The 17,581-nt window shown below is 35.1% G+C and overlaps 2 protein-coding genes across 6 annotated transcripts; both read right to left on the reverse strand.

The window, feature by feature from the left end:
- Window positions 1-4: 4 nt before the first annotated feature.
- LOC109105725 (caspase-2-like) lies at window positions 5-8,649 on the reverse strand. Of its 5 annotated transcripts, none has more exons than XM_042772255.1 (11): window positions 8,308-8,649; window positions 7,237-7,398; window positions 6,833-6,982; window positions 6,128-6,203; window positions 5,456-5,547; window positions 5,156-5,335; window positions 4,936-5,076; window positions 3,766-3,856; window positions 2,813-3,007; window positions 2,601-2,710; window positions 5-2,325 (listed from the first exon to the last, which is right to left on the reverse strand). In XM_042772255.1, the coding sequence occupies exons 2-11, from the start codon at window positions 7,387-7,389 to the stop codon at window positions 2,191-2,193; spliced, it is 1,323 nt and encodes a 440-aa protein (XP_042628189.1). In that variant the 5' UTR covers window positions 7,390-7,398; window positions 8,308-8,649; the 3' UTR covers window positions 5-2,190. The 5 variants fall into 5 exon arrangements, with proteins under 5 accessions (XP_042628189.1, XP_018974541.1, XP_018974540.1 ...); XM_019118996.2 differs by having other exon boundaries at window positions 2,819-3,007; window positions 8,118-8,649; XM_019118995.2 differs by having other exon boundaries at window positions 8,118-8,649.
- Window positions 8,650-12,684: 4,035 nt separating this feature from the next.
- LOC109105726 (cation-dependent mannose-6-phosphate receptor-like) lies at window positions 12,685-17,262 on the reverse strand. Its single transcript, XM_019118999.2, has 7 exons — window positions 16,935-17,262; window positions 16,295-16,461; window positions 16,032-16,189; window positions 15,604-15,710; window positions 15,033-15,163; window positions 14,481-14,607; window positions 12,685-14,371 (listed from the first exon to the last, which is right to left on the reverse strand). Exons 2-7 carry the CDS (start codon window positions 16,441-16,443, stop codon window positions 14,246-14,248), a joined length of 798 nt encoding a protein of 265 aa, XP_018974544.2. The 5' UTR covers window positions 16,444-16,461; window positions 16,935-17,262; the 3' UTR covers window positions 12,685-14,245.
- Between the last annotated feature and the right edge of the window lie 319 nt (window positions 17,263-17,581).

Here is a 17,581-nt window from a genome sequence, read left to right on the forward strand (position 1 = left end):
ATATGTGCTTTGTGGGTTTTAATACCTTCATAGGGGAAACTTTTAAAACATTTTTACCACAACTAGAACCTGTAGCGCTCAGTGTCACAATGCTTTCACCATTACAATTCTGAACACACATTCAAAACCAGGTGAACACAGCCTGAGAAACACATTAAAATGTATAAATACTGTTAGAGTTGTTTAAAATGAACCCATCTTTCCTTTCATGTAAGGCTGGTTCTGGAGAACATCAGTGTGCTGGCATTCTCACAATGGAACGACTGCAGCATTAAAGAAATACTTACAAACACAGTATGAAATACTTACAAACACAGAGTATGAAATTGACACATTTTCCAAGTATATATATACAAGTGTATTTTTCATTTTGAAACATTTGACTAATGAAAATAACTTCTAGTATTTCATCAAATAACCAGTCATTTGTTTAAATATTTCAATATATTTTTTCCTAAATTATCATGGCACTGTTTCCATTATGAAAGTCATCTTTTATAAATTAGTTATCTGCACCAGCCCCTCATTTTTATACTTAGGATTTTAATGTTTGTTTAAAATGAACCTATGCCCATATTATATTGCCAGTTCAAAGACGCTTGTTAGTTAAAATACCAAAACAAAAACAAAAATAGCAACAGTTGCTTGAAAGCAATATCAGCATGAACGTCTACATCTACATAAAACATTCTGGCTTCTAAAACAGTAAAAATAAAATAAAATGCATTAAAATAAAATAATCATGTTGAGTGATAACCTATGGTAAAGGTGATGAGTGTGGAATGTAGAAGAAAGTTTGAGGGATGCCATGGCAGTGTCAAAAGGTCAAAGGTTGTGACCATTAACCTAAAGGTCATGCCTACTGGATCAAGAAGACACATACACAGATGAAAAACAGCACACTCAAATTTACAGTCTATATTCCCAGGAGGAATAATGTTGTGTGCAGAGCAGGAAGACTGTGTGTCTAAACTCTGGAAGCTCTAAATGACAAAAGGTGAGCTGATTAAATGTGCAAAAGCTCTCTACTGCCACCTGCAGGCTTTTCTTTAAAAGCATACTTTCAGTCTCCATTATGTGCATTCAATGGCACACAGAATGTTTGAAGTGAAAAGAAATGTGCAAAAGTAAGAGAAACACGCATATGTACAGGCATAATTACAAAACATGTTAAAAGGATATATAAATGAGTGGAAACGCCATTTGGAATGCAACTAAAATCCAGAAGTTATGCATCTTAGTAATGTTTTTAAAAATAACTATTATATGCGAACCAAAATGGATAAATAGTTTAACTTTTAACTCAAGTCAGGAAGCCATATCAAAATTCAAAAAAGCTGCCATGGTGCATACAGGATAACTAAAGAAAATGAACAGATGTCATGACACAGTACTTACAGATAACATTAACAGAAACCAAAGATAAAGAAAGAGCAGATCTGGAGTATGGAGGAGTTTAGTATGGTACTGGCACAATGTTATGTCTATGCATACAACCATGTATGCGTGACAGATGGTGGGTGTATCATTAAGCTGCTCTGAATGTACCAACAAGATTTCAGGGTTAGCTATAAAAAGGCTCCACAACTGCAAAACATACAGAACATGAATTACTGAGAAAAAGAAATGTACAAAGAAGAGTGAAAACAAATAGATATAAAAATAAATCAGATAAAACAAAAGACGCATAAAATGTTGGCTTTGGTTAAATTTGGCAAAGTTTATACAGCTGCTGAATAAACAAATAAAAAAATGGAATAAAAAAATATATTTCATTTTCCGCCTTATTTTTAACCCCAATTTCCCCCCTATAAATCATCAAAACAAATGGATTTTTTCACATGTACTCACAAATGGCATCTTTACTCTTTCCTTAGCATATTTCAATAGTGAAAAAAAAAATATGTGATCATGCATTTTCTAAGTGCACCCAAGAAGATTAAAATAAATCTGATCTATCTTGGCAAATCCACTGTTAATGTCATTGTGCTGAGGAATGTGAAACAGATGACACTTCTGAACGGGTGTAAGTATATTTACATGACTCTGTGTGTTGTGTGCTGAGCTTGCAGCAGGTGATGGATGTACACACACACACGTGCGCTGAGCTCCCGCTACTGCATCAAAATCAGTTCTTAGGGCAGTGTGTTCTGCGTGTGCTTCGTGTCTGGGGAGTGTGTGTGCGTGTGTCTAGTTGTTGGGGTAGTACTTAGGGAAGAGGTAGAGGTCTTTACAGAGGGAACTGGTGAACTCTGACATCTCTTTACAGCGATGATGGGCTGAACCAGGTGCGTATCCCTCTCTGCTTTTAATTTGATTGTTCACCTTTAGAGAACAACAGAGTGCAAAATACATTAACACTATAAAACCTACTTTATCATATTTTATATGCAAACATTTTTTTATGGCTATTATTTAATATGTCAGGCTTTACATGATTACGCTGTTACAAGTTGTGAATAAGGTGTTATTTATAAAACAGGCTATCAACTGAATTAAATATTAAAGTGGCAGGTACAAAACATAAAATGTTAACATTGTTTGGAAACCATCAATGGCCATAAATTAGTGTATTCAAAAGGTGGATTAAAATGTTTTACCTGCACAAGTATGTCTGCCAGGTGTGTGTCGTTGGCTCTCTGTCTGACTGTGGTGTTCAGTTCCTGAATGAACCAGGATCCTTTCTTGGTGTTTCTCATTGCAGCAGTGCCTGAAACACAAAACATAAAACATCAGTAATCTGCATAACCTGTGACATATGACATGACGAATAGCAATAAAATAAGATGAAAATACAACAACGTGTACACACTGAAACCTTTGAGGGTAGCAAAGCCGCAGATCATGTCGGATCTCTGGGGCAGCTTGACTCTCAGTCTCTCCCTGTCTTTCTCCTCCCTCTCTTTGTCATCTCTCTCCCCCTCTCTGCCAGCATCCCTCTGTTCACAGCCGGGAGATTGAGTCCGTTCCTGCCCATCCAACTGGTCCACGCCATTGTCCATCTCCTCTAAAATAGAAAGAAATGTTTGTTTGCTGGTTTTTTTAGTGATTTAACACCATGCTAGCTTCTGTGGCTTTTTTATATTTCATTGCCAATTTAAAATACAATAAAGATATAAATAATAATAATATTAATAAAAGTTTAAATCCTATTTTTGAAGAAAAAAATAAAACTGACTTTATTAAAACCTATTTAAATGCTTCAGCTGAATAAAACTAATCCTTCAATGAATTAAAACTAAAATATTTCCATACAAAATGCTTCAAAGATGGAATGAGGCCCATAATGGTGCATCTTTACCTCATATTAAGAACTGAAACAATAAATTAATTGGTATATATTTGTCATTTTTCGCTTTCAAATAATTCAATAAATGTGTCTGGAAATACTACTTTTTATATATATATATATATATATATATATATATATATATATATATATATATATATATATATATATATATATATATATATATATATATATATATATATATATATATATATATTAGTTTGAAAAGATATTCATACATTGCTTCAGTTTCTATTTGTATACAAAATTAATTTCAAACACAGGAGTCTTTAAACTAAATTATTTTTAAAACAGAGAAATTAGGAGAAAGTCTGTCCAGTGTTATTTTATAATTCATTATATTATAGTATATGTTGTCATTTTACATTTTTGTAGTTTCATTTTTAATTTTAGTTTTAGTAGTTTTGTTTTAGTTTTAGTAATTTTGTTATGTGCTTTAATCAACAGTAACTTACCTCCTCGACAAGCCTGAATGAAGAACATCTTCGGCTTATTCTGGAGCAGAGGGCAGTGGGCGTTATCAAAAACCTCAAACACCCAGTCCAACTGAGAGACAGAGACAGACATTTGAAACTCTGATATGTAAAGGAACCTTTTACAAGGTAATAAATATACTTTAAAAGGAACTCACATACTGATAAACGTATAGCTGTGTGTATAACTAAGAATAAATAGTGATGCACGAAAATAAATATCCTGGGCTGAAACCAGTATCTCAAAAACCGAAATATATTGATATATTTTTTAACTTATTTAAAAATATTTTTTTTGTATAAATGTTTTAATATTATTGCACTTTTTTTTTTTTAAACAAAAAAAATCTAAATATAATTTTTAATTTAGACGAAAAATTTAATCAAAAATGCATTTTATTTGATAATTAATTTATTGTATTTAATAATCAACCAATTGTACACATGTTTAAAATGCTTTTAAAACATTCAAATAACAGAATTACGTTTCTACTCGGATTTGTCGTTGAAATGCAAACATTTAAACAGTGGCTCTAATAAAAACTTTTTTTAGATTTACTCAAATGTAAATTAAATAAGACAACAGGTTAAGTAAAAATATAATAAATATGTAATATACTGCATATATTTAGGATAATGCTCTCAGTTTATGGATACTGAATGATTTTCCTGAGATAAATGTAATGTTGTGACATTGTTTACAAGCTGTCTTTCCATGTTTAAAAAACTGACTAATCAATTATGAGAATTATACATTTCAGTGAGTTGTACTGTTTCTTTCAACATACATTCTGATGTTTAATCATGTTTATTTTGTGCCATGACTAACAGTTAAATGGAAAAGATGATCAGTTACAGCGATCTATTCCGCTACGTTAAAAAGCATCAAAACCACATTTATTTTTTGCATATCATGATAAAATTTCTATAATAATGAAAATTTGAAATGTGATACTATTTCATATTAAAAGTAACAAAGTACAAAGCTTATTGGATTGCAGGTCAGCTACAAATAATGTTTAGTGAAGTTCATGCATCAACAGAAAACAGCATAGAATAAAATCTTTCTCTTAAGATTTAAGAATCCATATCAGTATAGCTAAAAAAAAAAAAGTGAAATGGATATTGTTATTCTATCACTAGTGGTATTACAATTAAGTGCACCTCCAGCAGCTGTCCATCAGTGCCGTACACAGATCCCTCAACTCCATGTGACAGCAAACACACAACAGTGCAGTCATACTCTGCATGCTCCTGCCGCTGGGCAAACTGTTCTAGGCACCTGCGCATTGCCTGAAAAAACACAAATCAAAAACTTAATAATTGACTTTGCTTTGCAGGGCAGTCCGACTCTGCAGCATGTCTAACTCACCTCCGCCGTTAGATCTTTGTGCAGGCTGACTGTGAAATCCAGCTCCATAAAGAGCCTCCTCAGCGTCTCCTCATCCACCTCTCCTCCCCTCCGGACGTCTAAATCAGTGTTAGCTGAGTCAAACCTCACGTTACTCAGCACCAGAGCCAGCCCTCGAGGGCAGGAGCGCATCGGGTACGCCTGAAAGGAAAGACATTTGCATAGAGGTTACACACTGTGCTAACATAGCGTAAAATATTTGCAAATAAAATGGGGTTTTGTCTGTGAGTATCCAACGGAATAGAGTTTGTGTCCTTATACCTTTGATCTATGGGACTGGTAAAATTGCGGTGTGCAGGGAACAACAGCTGTGGTCACAGGACAGTCGGCATCCAAACACATCTCCATGGACTCTAAAACACGCACACACACACACACACAAACAACCCCATTAGCTCAAAAATATTAGGCTCATCTCACATAACAATTTTCCTTTATCTATTATTCTTTCTTCCATAACACGTATGTTTAAATATGTTTGTTTGGCATTGAACTACACCTGAATCAATTAATTATTAAATGAAAAACTTCTACTAAAATTAGAAATGTTGCATAAAAATTACATACATGCAACATTCGCCTGTGCATGTTATGTAATAACCGTTCAGAGAAAAGCAGCTCCAGCTCTTGGTAGCAAGGAAGCTTGTTGTCACATAGAAAAAAATGACCATGCAAAACAGCAAACCTCCAGGAATCAATCAATGGTAATAGATAAAGCCAATTATTTGGCTATCCTCTTTGATAAGATGTCCTGTATCCATGTGTACAACAAGACTACATATTTGGCATAGAGTGTGCATGACACAAATCTCATCATTAGCATAGTCTATTCAAAGCCTGCTTTATCTTAGCTCAATAAGTGTTCATTTTAAAACTAAAGTATACTTTGAGCTTTAAACACAAACATAAATACAAGCACACTGAAGTGCTCACCGTGAGTCCTGGCTCTTTTCACAGGTATAACACATTCCTGAGTTGGACGAGACAGTGAGGGCTCTGAAAAGCTTTTCTGTGAAGATAAAAAACACACACTAAATCACTTATCTACACTGACTAGAAATTTCGTTCATAATCCACTATTACAAAGGAAAGGAAAGTTTGAGCTTGTCTGCTTGACTGTTTTTTTTTAAGAATCAATGTAGTTTGGGTGTGGTAAACTAGTGCATAATCCTCCACTGACCCAGCTCTGACCTCTGTGGGTGGTGTGATTTCTATACATCTCTATGGGCACAAGACTGATCCCACAACTCTTCCTGCAACTTACTGTCTTGAGAAAATGTTGTAGTTTGGACGAGAATATATATATATATATATATATATATATATATATATATATATATATATATATATATATATAGCGTTTGGTAAACAGTATAAAACTTTCAAAATAGAGAAAACACATATGCTTTACTTTCCTTCCACTGAGTACAGCAGCTTTATGGGAAAATAATTCAGAATACTGATGCACAATGTTTGTTTTTTTTCCCTATGAATACAGCACATCTGTTAACGCTCCAGACTGTGCTGTCATTGCTAAAGAAGACTTTTCTGGTCCCTCACTGCAACCATTGTGTTCTAATAGAAACCTGTCAAGTCAGTCTAACTGGATGTGATTCTGAAGTGAAGGCACCAACTCACGTCTTTCTCTGTGAAGTCCATGAGCAGTCTGCTGAGGTGCGGTTGCTCTGTCGCCGTAAGAGCAGCACAGAAGCTGCTAAAAGCTTGAGGGCCACGTTTAGGCAAAAGAAGCAACAAATGACGACTCCTGCCCTGGGACGTCGGTTTAGCCTGAAAGGATTCAAATTATCTCATGGTTAAAAATAATCAAAGCAGTATTTATAAAGCTTTCCACACCTATAAGGATTGTAAAATTTTAAATAAATAAAGGCTGCCACTCATTGGGAAATGGGTATTCCAAATAGTACTTTATAGCATTTTACAATAACATTATACAAATACAAACCTAATTTTTTAGCATAGATTCCATGTGGATCTATCCAATATATAACTAATACTAAGCTAATACTAAGACTTTAACATGCCATAATGGTCTCTGCCATGTTTTCTGTAAGGATTCCATCTTGTTGTAGACACTGGATCAGCAGATCATCCACCACTAAGTCCTGCAGAATAGTGACAGAGTTCTTCCTGAGCACTCGTCTCTCCCATTCTTTCATGCCACATTCTCCCAGCATGATGAACCTCTGAGTATAAAAAAGGAAAAACAGTTACAAAACACACCCATTGTAACAGTTCATATAAAACTAATTTTGGTTTTCCTTTTTATCAAAAAACTGTAAGAGTTAAAATAACAGCTAACAGTTATAAAAATGTACAATTATACACATATAAAAATCTTTATACCTTAACTTCATGTATTATTACTGCATAATATTATAGACTTCTGTCTATATATATATATATATACATATATATATATATATATATATATGTGTGTGTGTGTGTGTGTGTGTGTGTGTGTGTGTGTGTGTGTGTGTGTTTGCGTGTGTATAAATATATAACACTGTATTTATCATGATCAATATTATATAATAATATATTATTACAATATTATATAATAATATATTATATACAACATTAATAATCTCATGACGTATTCAGGCATATTTGTTGTGCTGACATTCTAACTTCAAATTAAATATATATATAGTACTATTTTAATATTACCATGCAACAGTCAATGTCACTGCAACTATGCCTCTTTTGAATACAATTTATAAAATATAATTTATTACGTTTTTCTTTTGAATTTGGGGTTAAAGTGACTTGTCAGTCTATGTTCATTGTGTCGAAACATTAATAATAACAGCACACAGGTGAGGAGGGTCAAGTGGTCTGCGTGCCTCCAGTGATCTGCTACTGTCTAACGTACAAGTTACAAAGGCTACGAGGATCACTTCACCTGTTTTGGTACAGTCCTTGCCGTGTGAAGATGACAGTAAATGACACTATAATGACGATGTATGAAGGGTGATGCTGATTAGATGTAAATCCAAAATGATTAATGCCAGCTCGCGCTGCAAACTAGCTTAGCATGCTAATCAAAACAAAAATAAACAAAACTGTCAATATAAAATACTGCCGACATTAACTTTATCATAAAAGCAGGTTGGCTGCTAAACTGCAGCTAAAATAATTTTGTGATCCTTTCCTAGGCTGTTTATCAAGTTGACCGATAAAAAAAAATAAACTAAACTAACAACGAGCTACACAATACTATTAGCTGTCCGGTGCAAACACTTCATGCGAGCTCTGTTGTTCTCGACGCAAAATTCAACCTTTAAAATATTATTTATCTTTTGTCTTTCTTTTACGTTCTCGAGGAAAACACGCGGAACGACAAAATTCGTGCCGAAAAATGTCTTTTTAGAAATAACTGACAGTACTCTGTACAAACTTCCGCGGGTGATGATGGAGCTGGGCAGCCAATAGGAACTTTGTATGAAGATGATTGACGTGATAAGAAACCTATCACAGCCCCGTCCGCCCACGAAAGGGGCGGATGTCTGTTTCATCCACTCATTTGAAACTTGTGTAATAACACACAGACACCATTGTTAGAAATACAGTTCATTTAGGGATTCCATGATTTAAAATGACCATTAATTATCAGCACAAGTCTCATTTCTGTTCACGTTTTATTTCAAGCTTACATATTTTTCATTTATATTCATGTGCTCTGTGCAGCGGCTCAAAAGCGCTAGTCAATGTCAAAATGTTTGAAATAGCCTAATAAAAATATAATTTGCTTATTAATTCACAATCACATGTTTTATTTTATATACACTGGTGGTTAAATGTTTGAAATAATTAAGGCTTTTTTATTTATTTATTTGAAAGAAGATTGCATTTATTTGATAAAAAAATACAGTAACAATAATATTATGAAATATTACAGGTAAAATAACAGTTTTCTATTTAGGATATTTTAAAATGTAATTTGTTTCTGTGATCAAAGCTGAATTATTCCAGTCTTTAGTGTCCCTTCAGAAATCATTTTAATGCTGCTTAATTTGCTGCCTTATTTTTATCATTCATTATTTTTGATAAATTATTAATAATGGGTTTTATTATTGGTATAATGGTTCACAGTTAAAGAACAGCATTTATTTTAAATATAAGTACTTCGTAATAAGTATAAATATCTCTACTGTCACTTAAATCAATTTAATGCAACCTTGTTGAAGAAAAATATTAATTTATATTTTTTATTCTTACCCAAGACTGAATGGTATCACATTTTCCACAAAATATGAAGCAGCACAACTGTTTTCAACATTGATAATAATCAGAAATGTTTCTTCAGCAACAAATCCACATATCAGAATGATCTCTGAAGGATCGTGTGACACTGAAGACTGGAGTAATGATGCTGAAAATTCACCTTTGATCACAGCAATCAATTATATTTTATATTTGCATAGAAGGCAGCTATTTTAAATTGTAACATTATATATTTCACTGTTATATATACCAGAGCATTGTGTCATATGGACTGATAATATAGGTAGGCCTATTTAACTTTAGTGATAATAAACTGCCCCTCACAAAAATTCTTTAAAATGATTTACTATTTGCCATATACACCAGGAAAGGCAAATTAAAATACAAAAAGGATCATCTTTTAACCACACAGCAATGTAATACATATATATCTATAAATTTTGCAATTACAAAACATTAGACAGGTCCAATCAGATTTAGTCAAAACCCTATATAAATATATATTTATATATTAATGTATTTGCAGAACTATAGAACTGACATGAAGCAGCACATGACTTTACCTCTGTCCACCAGGATCTATGCAGAGTCGCTCCTAAATTAATGAAAAAAATAAATGGAATGGAAGTCCTTTCAAGTTTTTATATAAGACGACAGTATTAGTCATCTTTTTACTGTGACCACGAAACTAAGCAGGTTACAATAAATTTCACAATAACTAAAACAGTGAACTGGTCCAGATTTAGTCATCACTAACTAGAAGCTGAATGGGAAAAAACATCTCCTTTAAAAAAGAGGAAGCCTAATTTCGAATGTCCTTATATGGGGCCGGCCAGCCAGTGAGAATTGTGTGCATGAGGCGTTTGCAGAGAGCATCTTCCTGTGTGGTTTGCTTAAGTTCCTCAAACCTCCTGGATGACAACACCTCTTCCAGTGCTAACACATCATAGTCCTCAATGGCTTCAGGAGTGTCTGTGGTGGGGAGGTGTTCACGTGGTCTCATTTACAGATCACATTTAGATGATAGCCCTGAAGTTTGAGCATCATCCGCTGGATGCGCGCCGACACTGTGATGGTTATAAGAGTGTGCCGACCGTGTGCAGAGGCTTTATCACGATGGTTATAAGAGGCTGATGATCTGTCTCCACAGTCACTGGGCAACCATAGATACAATCATGGAACTTTACACAAGCAAAGACTAGTCCCAAGAGTTCTTTCTCAATTTGTGCATAGCGTGCTTCAGTGTCAGTGAGAGATCTTGATGCGAATGCAACAGGCCTGCCATCCTGAAGACAGACCGCACCGAGACTGTGCTGGGAAGCATCAGCAGACAATGTCACTGGCTTGTGCACATCAAAATACTTTAAGACAGGTGGACTTGTCAGATGTCCCTTGAGTGTGTCCACAGCAGCAGTATGTTGTTCAGTCTAGTACCATTTTGCATCCTGATGCAGGAGCTGACGGAGGGGAACTGTTATCTTACTGTAACGATGTATGAATTTAGAAAGATAATTGGTCATGCCAAGAAACCTCTGCAAACCATGTTTGTCTTCTGGGGTGGGCATCTGGTGGATGGCCTTGGTTTTTTCTAGGTCAGGCTTGACACCTTTGTCTGTGAGAAGGTGGCCTACATATGGCACCTCTGAGACCCTGAAACGACATTTTGTTGGATTCAGCTGCATATTAATGGCTCTGACACGGTCTAGCACACATTTAAGGCGTCTGCCGTGTTCGTCAACAGAAAAGCCCCAGATCAAGATGTCATCCACAACTATTTCACAAGGCTGTCCAGAGAAGAGCTGTTCCATACATCTCTGAAATACTTCACTTCCAGTTGAAATCTCATATGGCATTCGTAGAAATTTGTACCTTCCAAACGGGGTCATAAAAGTTGTGTGTTTCGATGATTCCTCGTCCAGAGGGATCTGCCAGAATCCACATTTTGCATCCAGAATGCTGAAGACTTTTGCTCGTGGAATATCAGCGATCACTTGCTCGACAGTCTTTAATGGGTGATGAGGCCTAAGTAGAGCCTTATTAAGATGCACAGGGTCGATGCATATAACGTACCATCCTTTTTGACTGTAGCTGCCATGGCAGACACCCAAGGGGTAGCCTCCTCCACTGGTGAGATGATGCCCAGTTTGGTCATTCTTTCCAACTCTTGTACGACTTTGTCTTTCATATCCAACGGGATCCTTCTGGGGGCACACACAGTAGGACACACTGATTCATCCAAGCGCATATGATACATGACTGGAAGCTTACCAACATCGTACGAAACAGATCCTCATATTCACTGATCTCGGGAGCCTGCTGTTGTACAGCATGTACTTCAGGGCTGAGTTGTATCAGATTTAGCCTCATGCTGTCAGGTAAGCCTAACAAACTTTTAACCTTTCTATCCACTATGTGGAATAGCAATTGTCCTCCTGAAAGAACTAGGGTAGCAGTGCCCAGTGTCTGGATTGTTTGACCACCATAGACTATCAGATTTACTCTGTTTGACTGATCAATCTACCCGCTGCAGTCTACATACAGAAATAACAATACATACATAACATTTCATATATCCCATTTCTATTTTCTATTTGTCTATTTTCAGCTTGACCTGCTTGTTACTGGTTGTTGTGAGTGTGGTGAATACTTCTCCTTTGTTTGCAAGCAGGTCCACACTTTCACAATAAAAATAATCTTGGTGCACCTCACTTTCCACTTCATTCACTCTGTGTAGTTTTTTTTTTTTGACTAGGTCCACTAGATGGCGTCATCCATCCACCTGTATTTTGAGTCTTATCTCTACAACGTTTGGCAAAGTGATTCCACTTGTTGCACGAATTGCAGCTATATATAAAGTAATAAATATCTATCATTCCAGTGTGTGTGTGTTCATACACCGCTTGAGTAGCAAGATTGTGTTCAGTTTTAACTATTTCTTCCTTTTTGTATTTTTGGGTAAGAATAAGAAGCACTTCATCCTGTACTTAGTGTCTTTCATTCCAACATTAGAAAACATTTCTGGAATCTGCATCTGAAATAGCATTTAGCCTACAGTTTATTTATTTATTTTATTTTACTTGCAAACGCCAGACCATGAGGTCAGACTAGAAAAAAATGTATAACCTGCAACTTTATGCAGAAAATAGAGGCCGTGAAGAAATTATTCAGAAGAAGCCAGAAGCCACCAGTTTTCTCTAGGACAGCAAAAAGTTAAGTCTGTGAAGAACTACACAAGTGCATACACACACCAGTAATCAAACACTTTATTCACACTATCTCCTCAATAATTCCAAAGCAAACAAAATTAATAATTTTTATATTAAAATTGTACAGAGCAATAAAGCAGTAGCAAGAACAGTGAAGTCACCTCTTTGCACAGGCTTCTATCTCATGAAGTACAGTACATCAGAATCAAGCCAAATGCACCATACCTTTCTGCCATTAATATGGACCTTAGATATTAAAGCAGAAGCTAAACCAGCTTTTTAAGGAGCCTCTAACTGACTTTTATACACAGACCAAAACTTTGCTGATACATAATAATAGAGCACCTTGTATGGCTTGTGTTTATAACCATCGGCTCTCTTCCTCCTGATTCTTTAAATAGTTGAAAATAGTTTTATGTAGATTAAATAGTTGATCTACATACCTCAAAAACAGGAGCGTTTAAGCTCATTCATGATCTTGGCTCCTCAAGAACATAGTTATGTTTAGGGAAAATATATGACTCCCCTAAAAAAAAAAAAAAGCTTCAGTGCATTAAAACACGCAGTACACAGTAAAAAAGCGATGTAAGAAAAACATAATGGTGCTCTGTCATAGTCTGGAATTTGTGCTGTGGTTTCCAGTGAGGATTTACAGTAATCTATACTGTATGAAATAGATCCCACAGTCAAAGAATCATAAACGTCTGCAATATCAAGTAGCCAAAGTGAAAAGAAAACCAAACAAATGGAAACACATTAACTTTCATGTTGTTTCACTTCAACTGTTAATTAATATCAAGAGAAATGAGCCACAAATGGGTCTCGCCCAGAATGCCTTTTTATCTTCTAGAAAGCATCATTTTCTTCAAATGTATCTTATTAATAACCTTTATGATTTATCATTAATATCATCATTCAGAAACATGACATACAGGCTGTAACAGGCTGCAGAGGTAGACCTCGTCAGATCCTTGTAACTTCTTTATACTAACACAAGTAGCTAATTTGGAATGTAAAGCAAAGCATATTTGTGAGTGCAATTTTTCAAATAATCTATTTTAGTTAATTTTTCAAAATTCAGAAATAAAAAATAATAATTTTTAAACATTTAATTGATTGAGTTGGTGGAGCATAAGCTTATAAAATTAATTTCCGTTTCATCAAACATGGGTTCATACTGCAAGTAAAACTTAATTCTAATCAAATTAAGTACTTATAGCAAACTACATCTTCGTGGTGACCATATTACACAGTCATGCAGTGTCTTTTACTTCCTATAAAGAGAGAAAACGGGCAGTGCTGCATGTTGATCATGTTATCTTATTATTAATATCTAATTAGCAAATATAATTGTGGGTCTTTGGATTTTGGAAAACTAGTTAGCAAACTTTGACATTTAACAAACACCAAATCAACAATTTAAAGGATAAATAAAGAATGAATGCTATTGGGAAGTTTTAAAAAAAAATGATTAAATAAAAAAAAAAAAAAAAAAAGCAGCAGCACTTCTGAAATAGGAACATGCCTGCTGAACTGAATATCTCTCTTTGGGTTCCAAAACCGTAATAACTGCCCAGCCTGCCTAGCTCATGTGATTTGGTCACATGGGAAGTAAATGGTCATCCCTTTCCTCTGGCTCCTCCCCAAGAGCTTCAGTACCCACGCCTCTGTATGTGGGTGGTTCTTGTCTGTTGCCACGGGAACGACAGACAAAATCACATCCGTCCTGTTAGGATAAAAAAAAAAAAAAAAAAAGGTTATATTTGTTTCATAAAAGAAAAAAAAGACCAAAACTGAAGATAAATTGAGACAAATATATATGTAATTATATTTACAGCAGATAAGTTGCCGATCTCTGACCAAAAGGAATAGTTAGGGAACTGTTTAACTCCCTTGGCTCCAACAACCAGTCGCTGATAGAGGAATCCACCAGTGATATACACAGCCAGGCAGCAGAATACACTATGGACAGCAAACAGGAACATGATTACATATAAAATATGAGCAAAAGACAATGTTCCTCCTTAATCGTCTCTAATGGTGGGATGACCCCTGTGAGAATTATAAAACGGACATAACTCACACAGTTTCTGCTAATCTCATGTTTATCTTGAGTAGCTACAGACTAGAGTCACAAGCACAGGCAGCTTTTACATAACGATCATCTGCAAGCTGTGACAAAAGACTTAAATTAACTATATGGCTAATGAATTAATGAATGAAGTGTGTTGATGTCATATCTAAAAAAAATAAAAAATAGAAATACGTTGTCAACTCATTTTTTTGTTTGACTTTGGTCATGTTTAGTATGAGAATCCAACACTTTAACAGTGCAAATAAGTCAGAAAGCATGAAATAGCATTAGAACTCCCATTTAAAGCACTCACATAATAAGGAATATGGAGCCGGCACTGAGTTTGGATGGGATTACAGGACAGACTGCACTGGAGTCCAGCTCAAACAGGTAATAACAGCCCTCTTCCTTCTGATTCTCCTCCAAAACCACTGAAAATTTATTCTAACAAAACACACACACACACACACACACACACACACACACAAAATGAATAATTAATAAGAGTTAAGAAATAATAACAAGCTGAAATTATAGTGTCATTCTGGTAACTGTCAGAGTAAAAGCTACTATGCTATCTTGAAAACCTGAAATAATTTAGTCCAAGTATGATAAAGCACTAATTCTACTAACTTGTTATTTGCATTATTTTCAGCAAATTTTCACCAACAGCATATCAAATGCATCACGTGTTGACAGAAATACAACTAATACTTCTGTTATGAGGATCAATGATAACACTAAACTTTTTCTTTTCCAGATCTAAAAAAAATAAATAATTAAAAATACATTATAAAAATAGCAGATGCATTTTATTTAAATATTGGAGGGGTATAAAGTAAAAAATGTCAAGTGTCATTCTGAAAGCATTAAAAAGTTCCTACCTTTGTGCTTGTGCTGCATGAAATCATAATCATGGCTTTTCTTGCCTCATGTGAACAGTGCCTGTCGTATTTCTCTCCCCCTTCATAGAAGAGCAGAACCCAGTCACCTGCACCAAGAACAAAAGGAGAACTAAGGTAAAAAATGAGGCTTCCTGTAACACCTGGAAAAAGTTCTGTAATTTAGTGAAATTCGATGCGTGTTTCAATGAGGGTTGTATTAACAATGTTCTCTTGCAATGCATCCCTGCCACAATTCAGTAGTCATTATTATAAATTAACGTCGATAACAATTAAAACTGAATTTACAGTTCTTTTATTATTAATTCAAAGTGATATTGAAGAATGTAATGGTTTCAGAAAAGTCTACCTGTAGCAAAAAGAAGCAAATGGTGAAACGTCACTTCTAAAGGTCAAGCAATGTAACCTACTTCCTCTGACAGCTCGTGTATTGGTGTAGTTCCCAATTCGGACCAGCTTTTCTCCTTTTTTTTCTTTCTGCACAAGACCTGCATCCTTCATTCCGGCAACATCTCCACACACCTGAAAAATATAGGAATAATCCTGCTCCTTTCCTTCCGTGGTGAAGCTGTCGGTGAGTAAATATGAAGACAGTTATTAACATTAACAAGAGCAGCACAACCTGCAAACCGATCGAATGCTAGATTAACCTGGACAAAAAAACCTGGCTTACGTTTGATTGGTGAGAGGCTCCAGTAAATGGAGAGCATTTTGCTCAGAGTCACTATGTGAAATCAGCTTGCAGTTGTCTGTGATGAACGCAGCTTGCACTCCAGCAAGCAGTGCGAAAAGAGGAGTGATTATTCTCAGAGACAGCAACATGACTTTCAGCTTTGACACCTGATGGGAAAAAAGGGCACTACATTAAAAAAAATTGACTAGTGATTGACTAGTGCATGCATACGAAATGTGGGCAGTGTAACAGTAGCCAGACACAAGATATGCATATAATACACATTTCACTATACAGTATGCAAAGAGCATTTTATGATTAGTGAAGAGCAACTGGACACAAATTAGACAAACTGTGTCCTTTTTCCTGGTTAATTCCACTTACTTTTGGTATCTTATAATAACTCACATTTTATAACATTTCATTGTGCTATTAGTTAGTATATGTATATGTATTTTATATGACTTAACACAGTAACGAAAACTAAAGACAACAAAAGTTATACTGCATGGATTCAAGCTGAAGTAAGCAATGAAGCAAACGTAATGAAGAACTTTAGTTAGAAACCAGACAGACATAAGCTGTCATCTTTAAAAATGCATGAAATTAAAGAAATGCACAAAATTGATCAGAAACGCACCTTTCGGAATTCCTATGACCGTGTTTCCTGCAGATAAATAAAAGTAAGGTCTTAATTAGCTGTCTAGTTGTGTCCAGCCAGCCTGGGGTCTTCTCTCTCCCAAACTGTCGCGCTGATGATTTTAAACAACTCTTAACGACATAACGTCAAAATATCCGCTGGTATCCACGATCACACATGGAATAAACTAACGTCTGACTATATTCGCGTTAAAACGCTTGCATTATTGAAAGGAATTAATAATTTCTGTTCAAACGCGGAAGTGAAACTAAACAGGCGCCACATGTGACTGTGCATAAGGCGGAAGCTGAAGTGCTGCACGTGAACATGGGATATTGAGTGCTACTCAAACAAGTCTGAGTTCTGCCTTTAGTTACAGTCTAGAGCTGTAGATGTAGATCATCATCGTCAAACAAGACGTGTTTTTCCTGATTATCCTGCACATGTTTAGTTGTTGATTCTTACTGAGCTGTTCATTTGAAAACCACCAAGGCAATAATACTTTTTTATAGCCTACATATTACTGTAAACCATTAGATGCACAAATAATGTTTTTGTCATGATAACTATTAGATATGTTTGGTCAGATAATTATGAAATATAAAATAAAAAAAAACCCACCTGTTTCATTTTAAACGTTTTATCTA

The sequence above is a fragment of the Cyprinus carpio genome, chromosome A16 (assembly GCF_018340385.1).
Source record: "Cyprinus carpio isolate SPL01 chromosome A16, ASM1834038v1, whole genome shotgun sequence".
NCBI classification, from domain to species: domain Eukaryota; kingdom Metazoa; phylum Chordata; class Actinopteri; order Cypriniformes; family Cyprinidae; genus Cyprinus; species Cyprinus carpio.

Coding starts and splice junctions, on each gene's coding strand:
- LOC109105725 (XM_042772255.1), bottom strand. CDS start 7,389: ATGCTGGGAGAATGTGGCATGAAAGAATGGGAGAGACGAGTGCTCAGG. Junction 6,204..6,832: donor TGGACTTCACAGAGAAAGAC/GTGAGTTGGTGC, acceptor TTATCTTCACAG/AAAAGCTTTTCAGAGCCCTC. Junction 5,077..5,155: donor ACAAAGATCTAACGGCGGAG/GTGAGTTAGACA, acceptor GTGTTTTTTCAG/GCAATGCGCAGGTGCCTAGA.
- LOC109105726 (XM_019118999.2), bottom strand. CDS start 16,443: ATGTTGCTGTCTCTGAGAATAATCACTCCTCTTTTCGCACTGCTTGCT. Junction 14,608..15,032: donor GGCTCCATATTCCTTATTAT/GTGAGTGCTTTA, acceptor TGCTGTCCATAG/TGTATTCTGCTGCCTGGCTG. Junction 14,372..14,480: donor AGATCGGCAACTTATCTGCT/GTAAATATAATT, acceptor TTATCCTAACAG/GACGGATGTGATTTTGTCTG.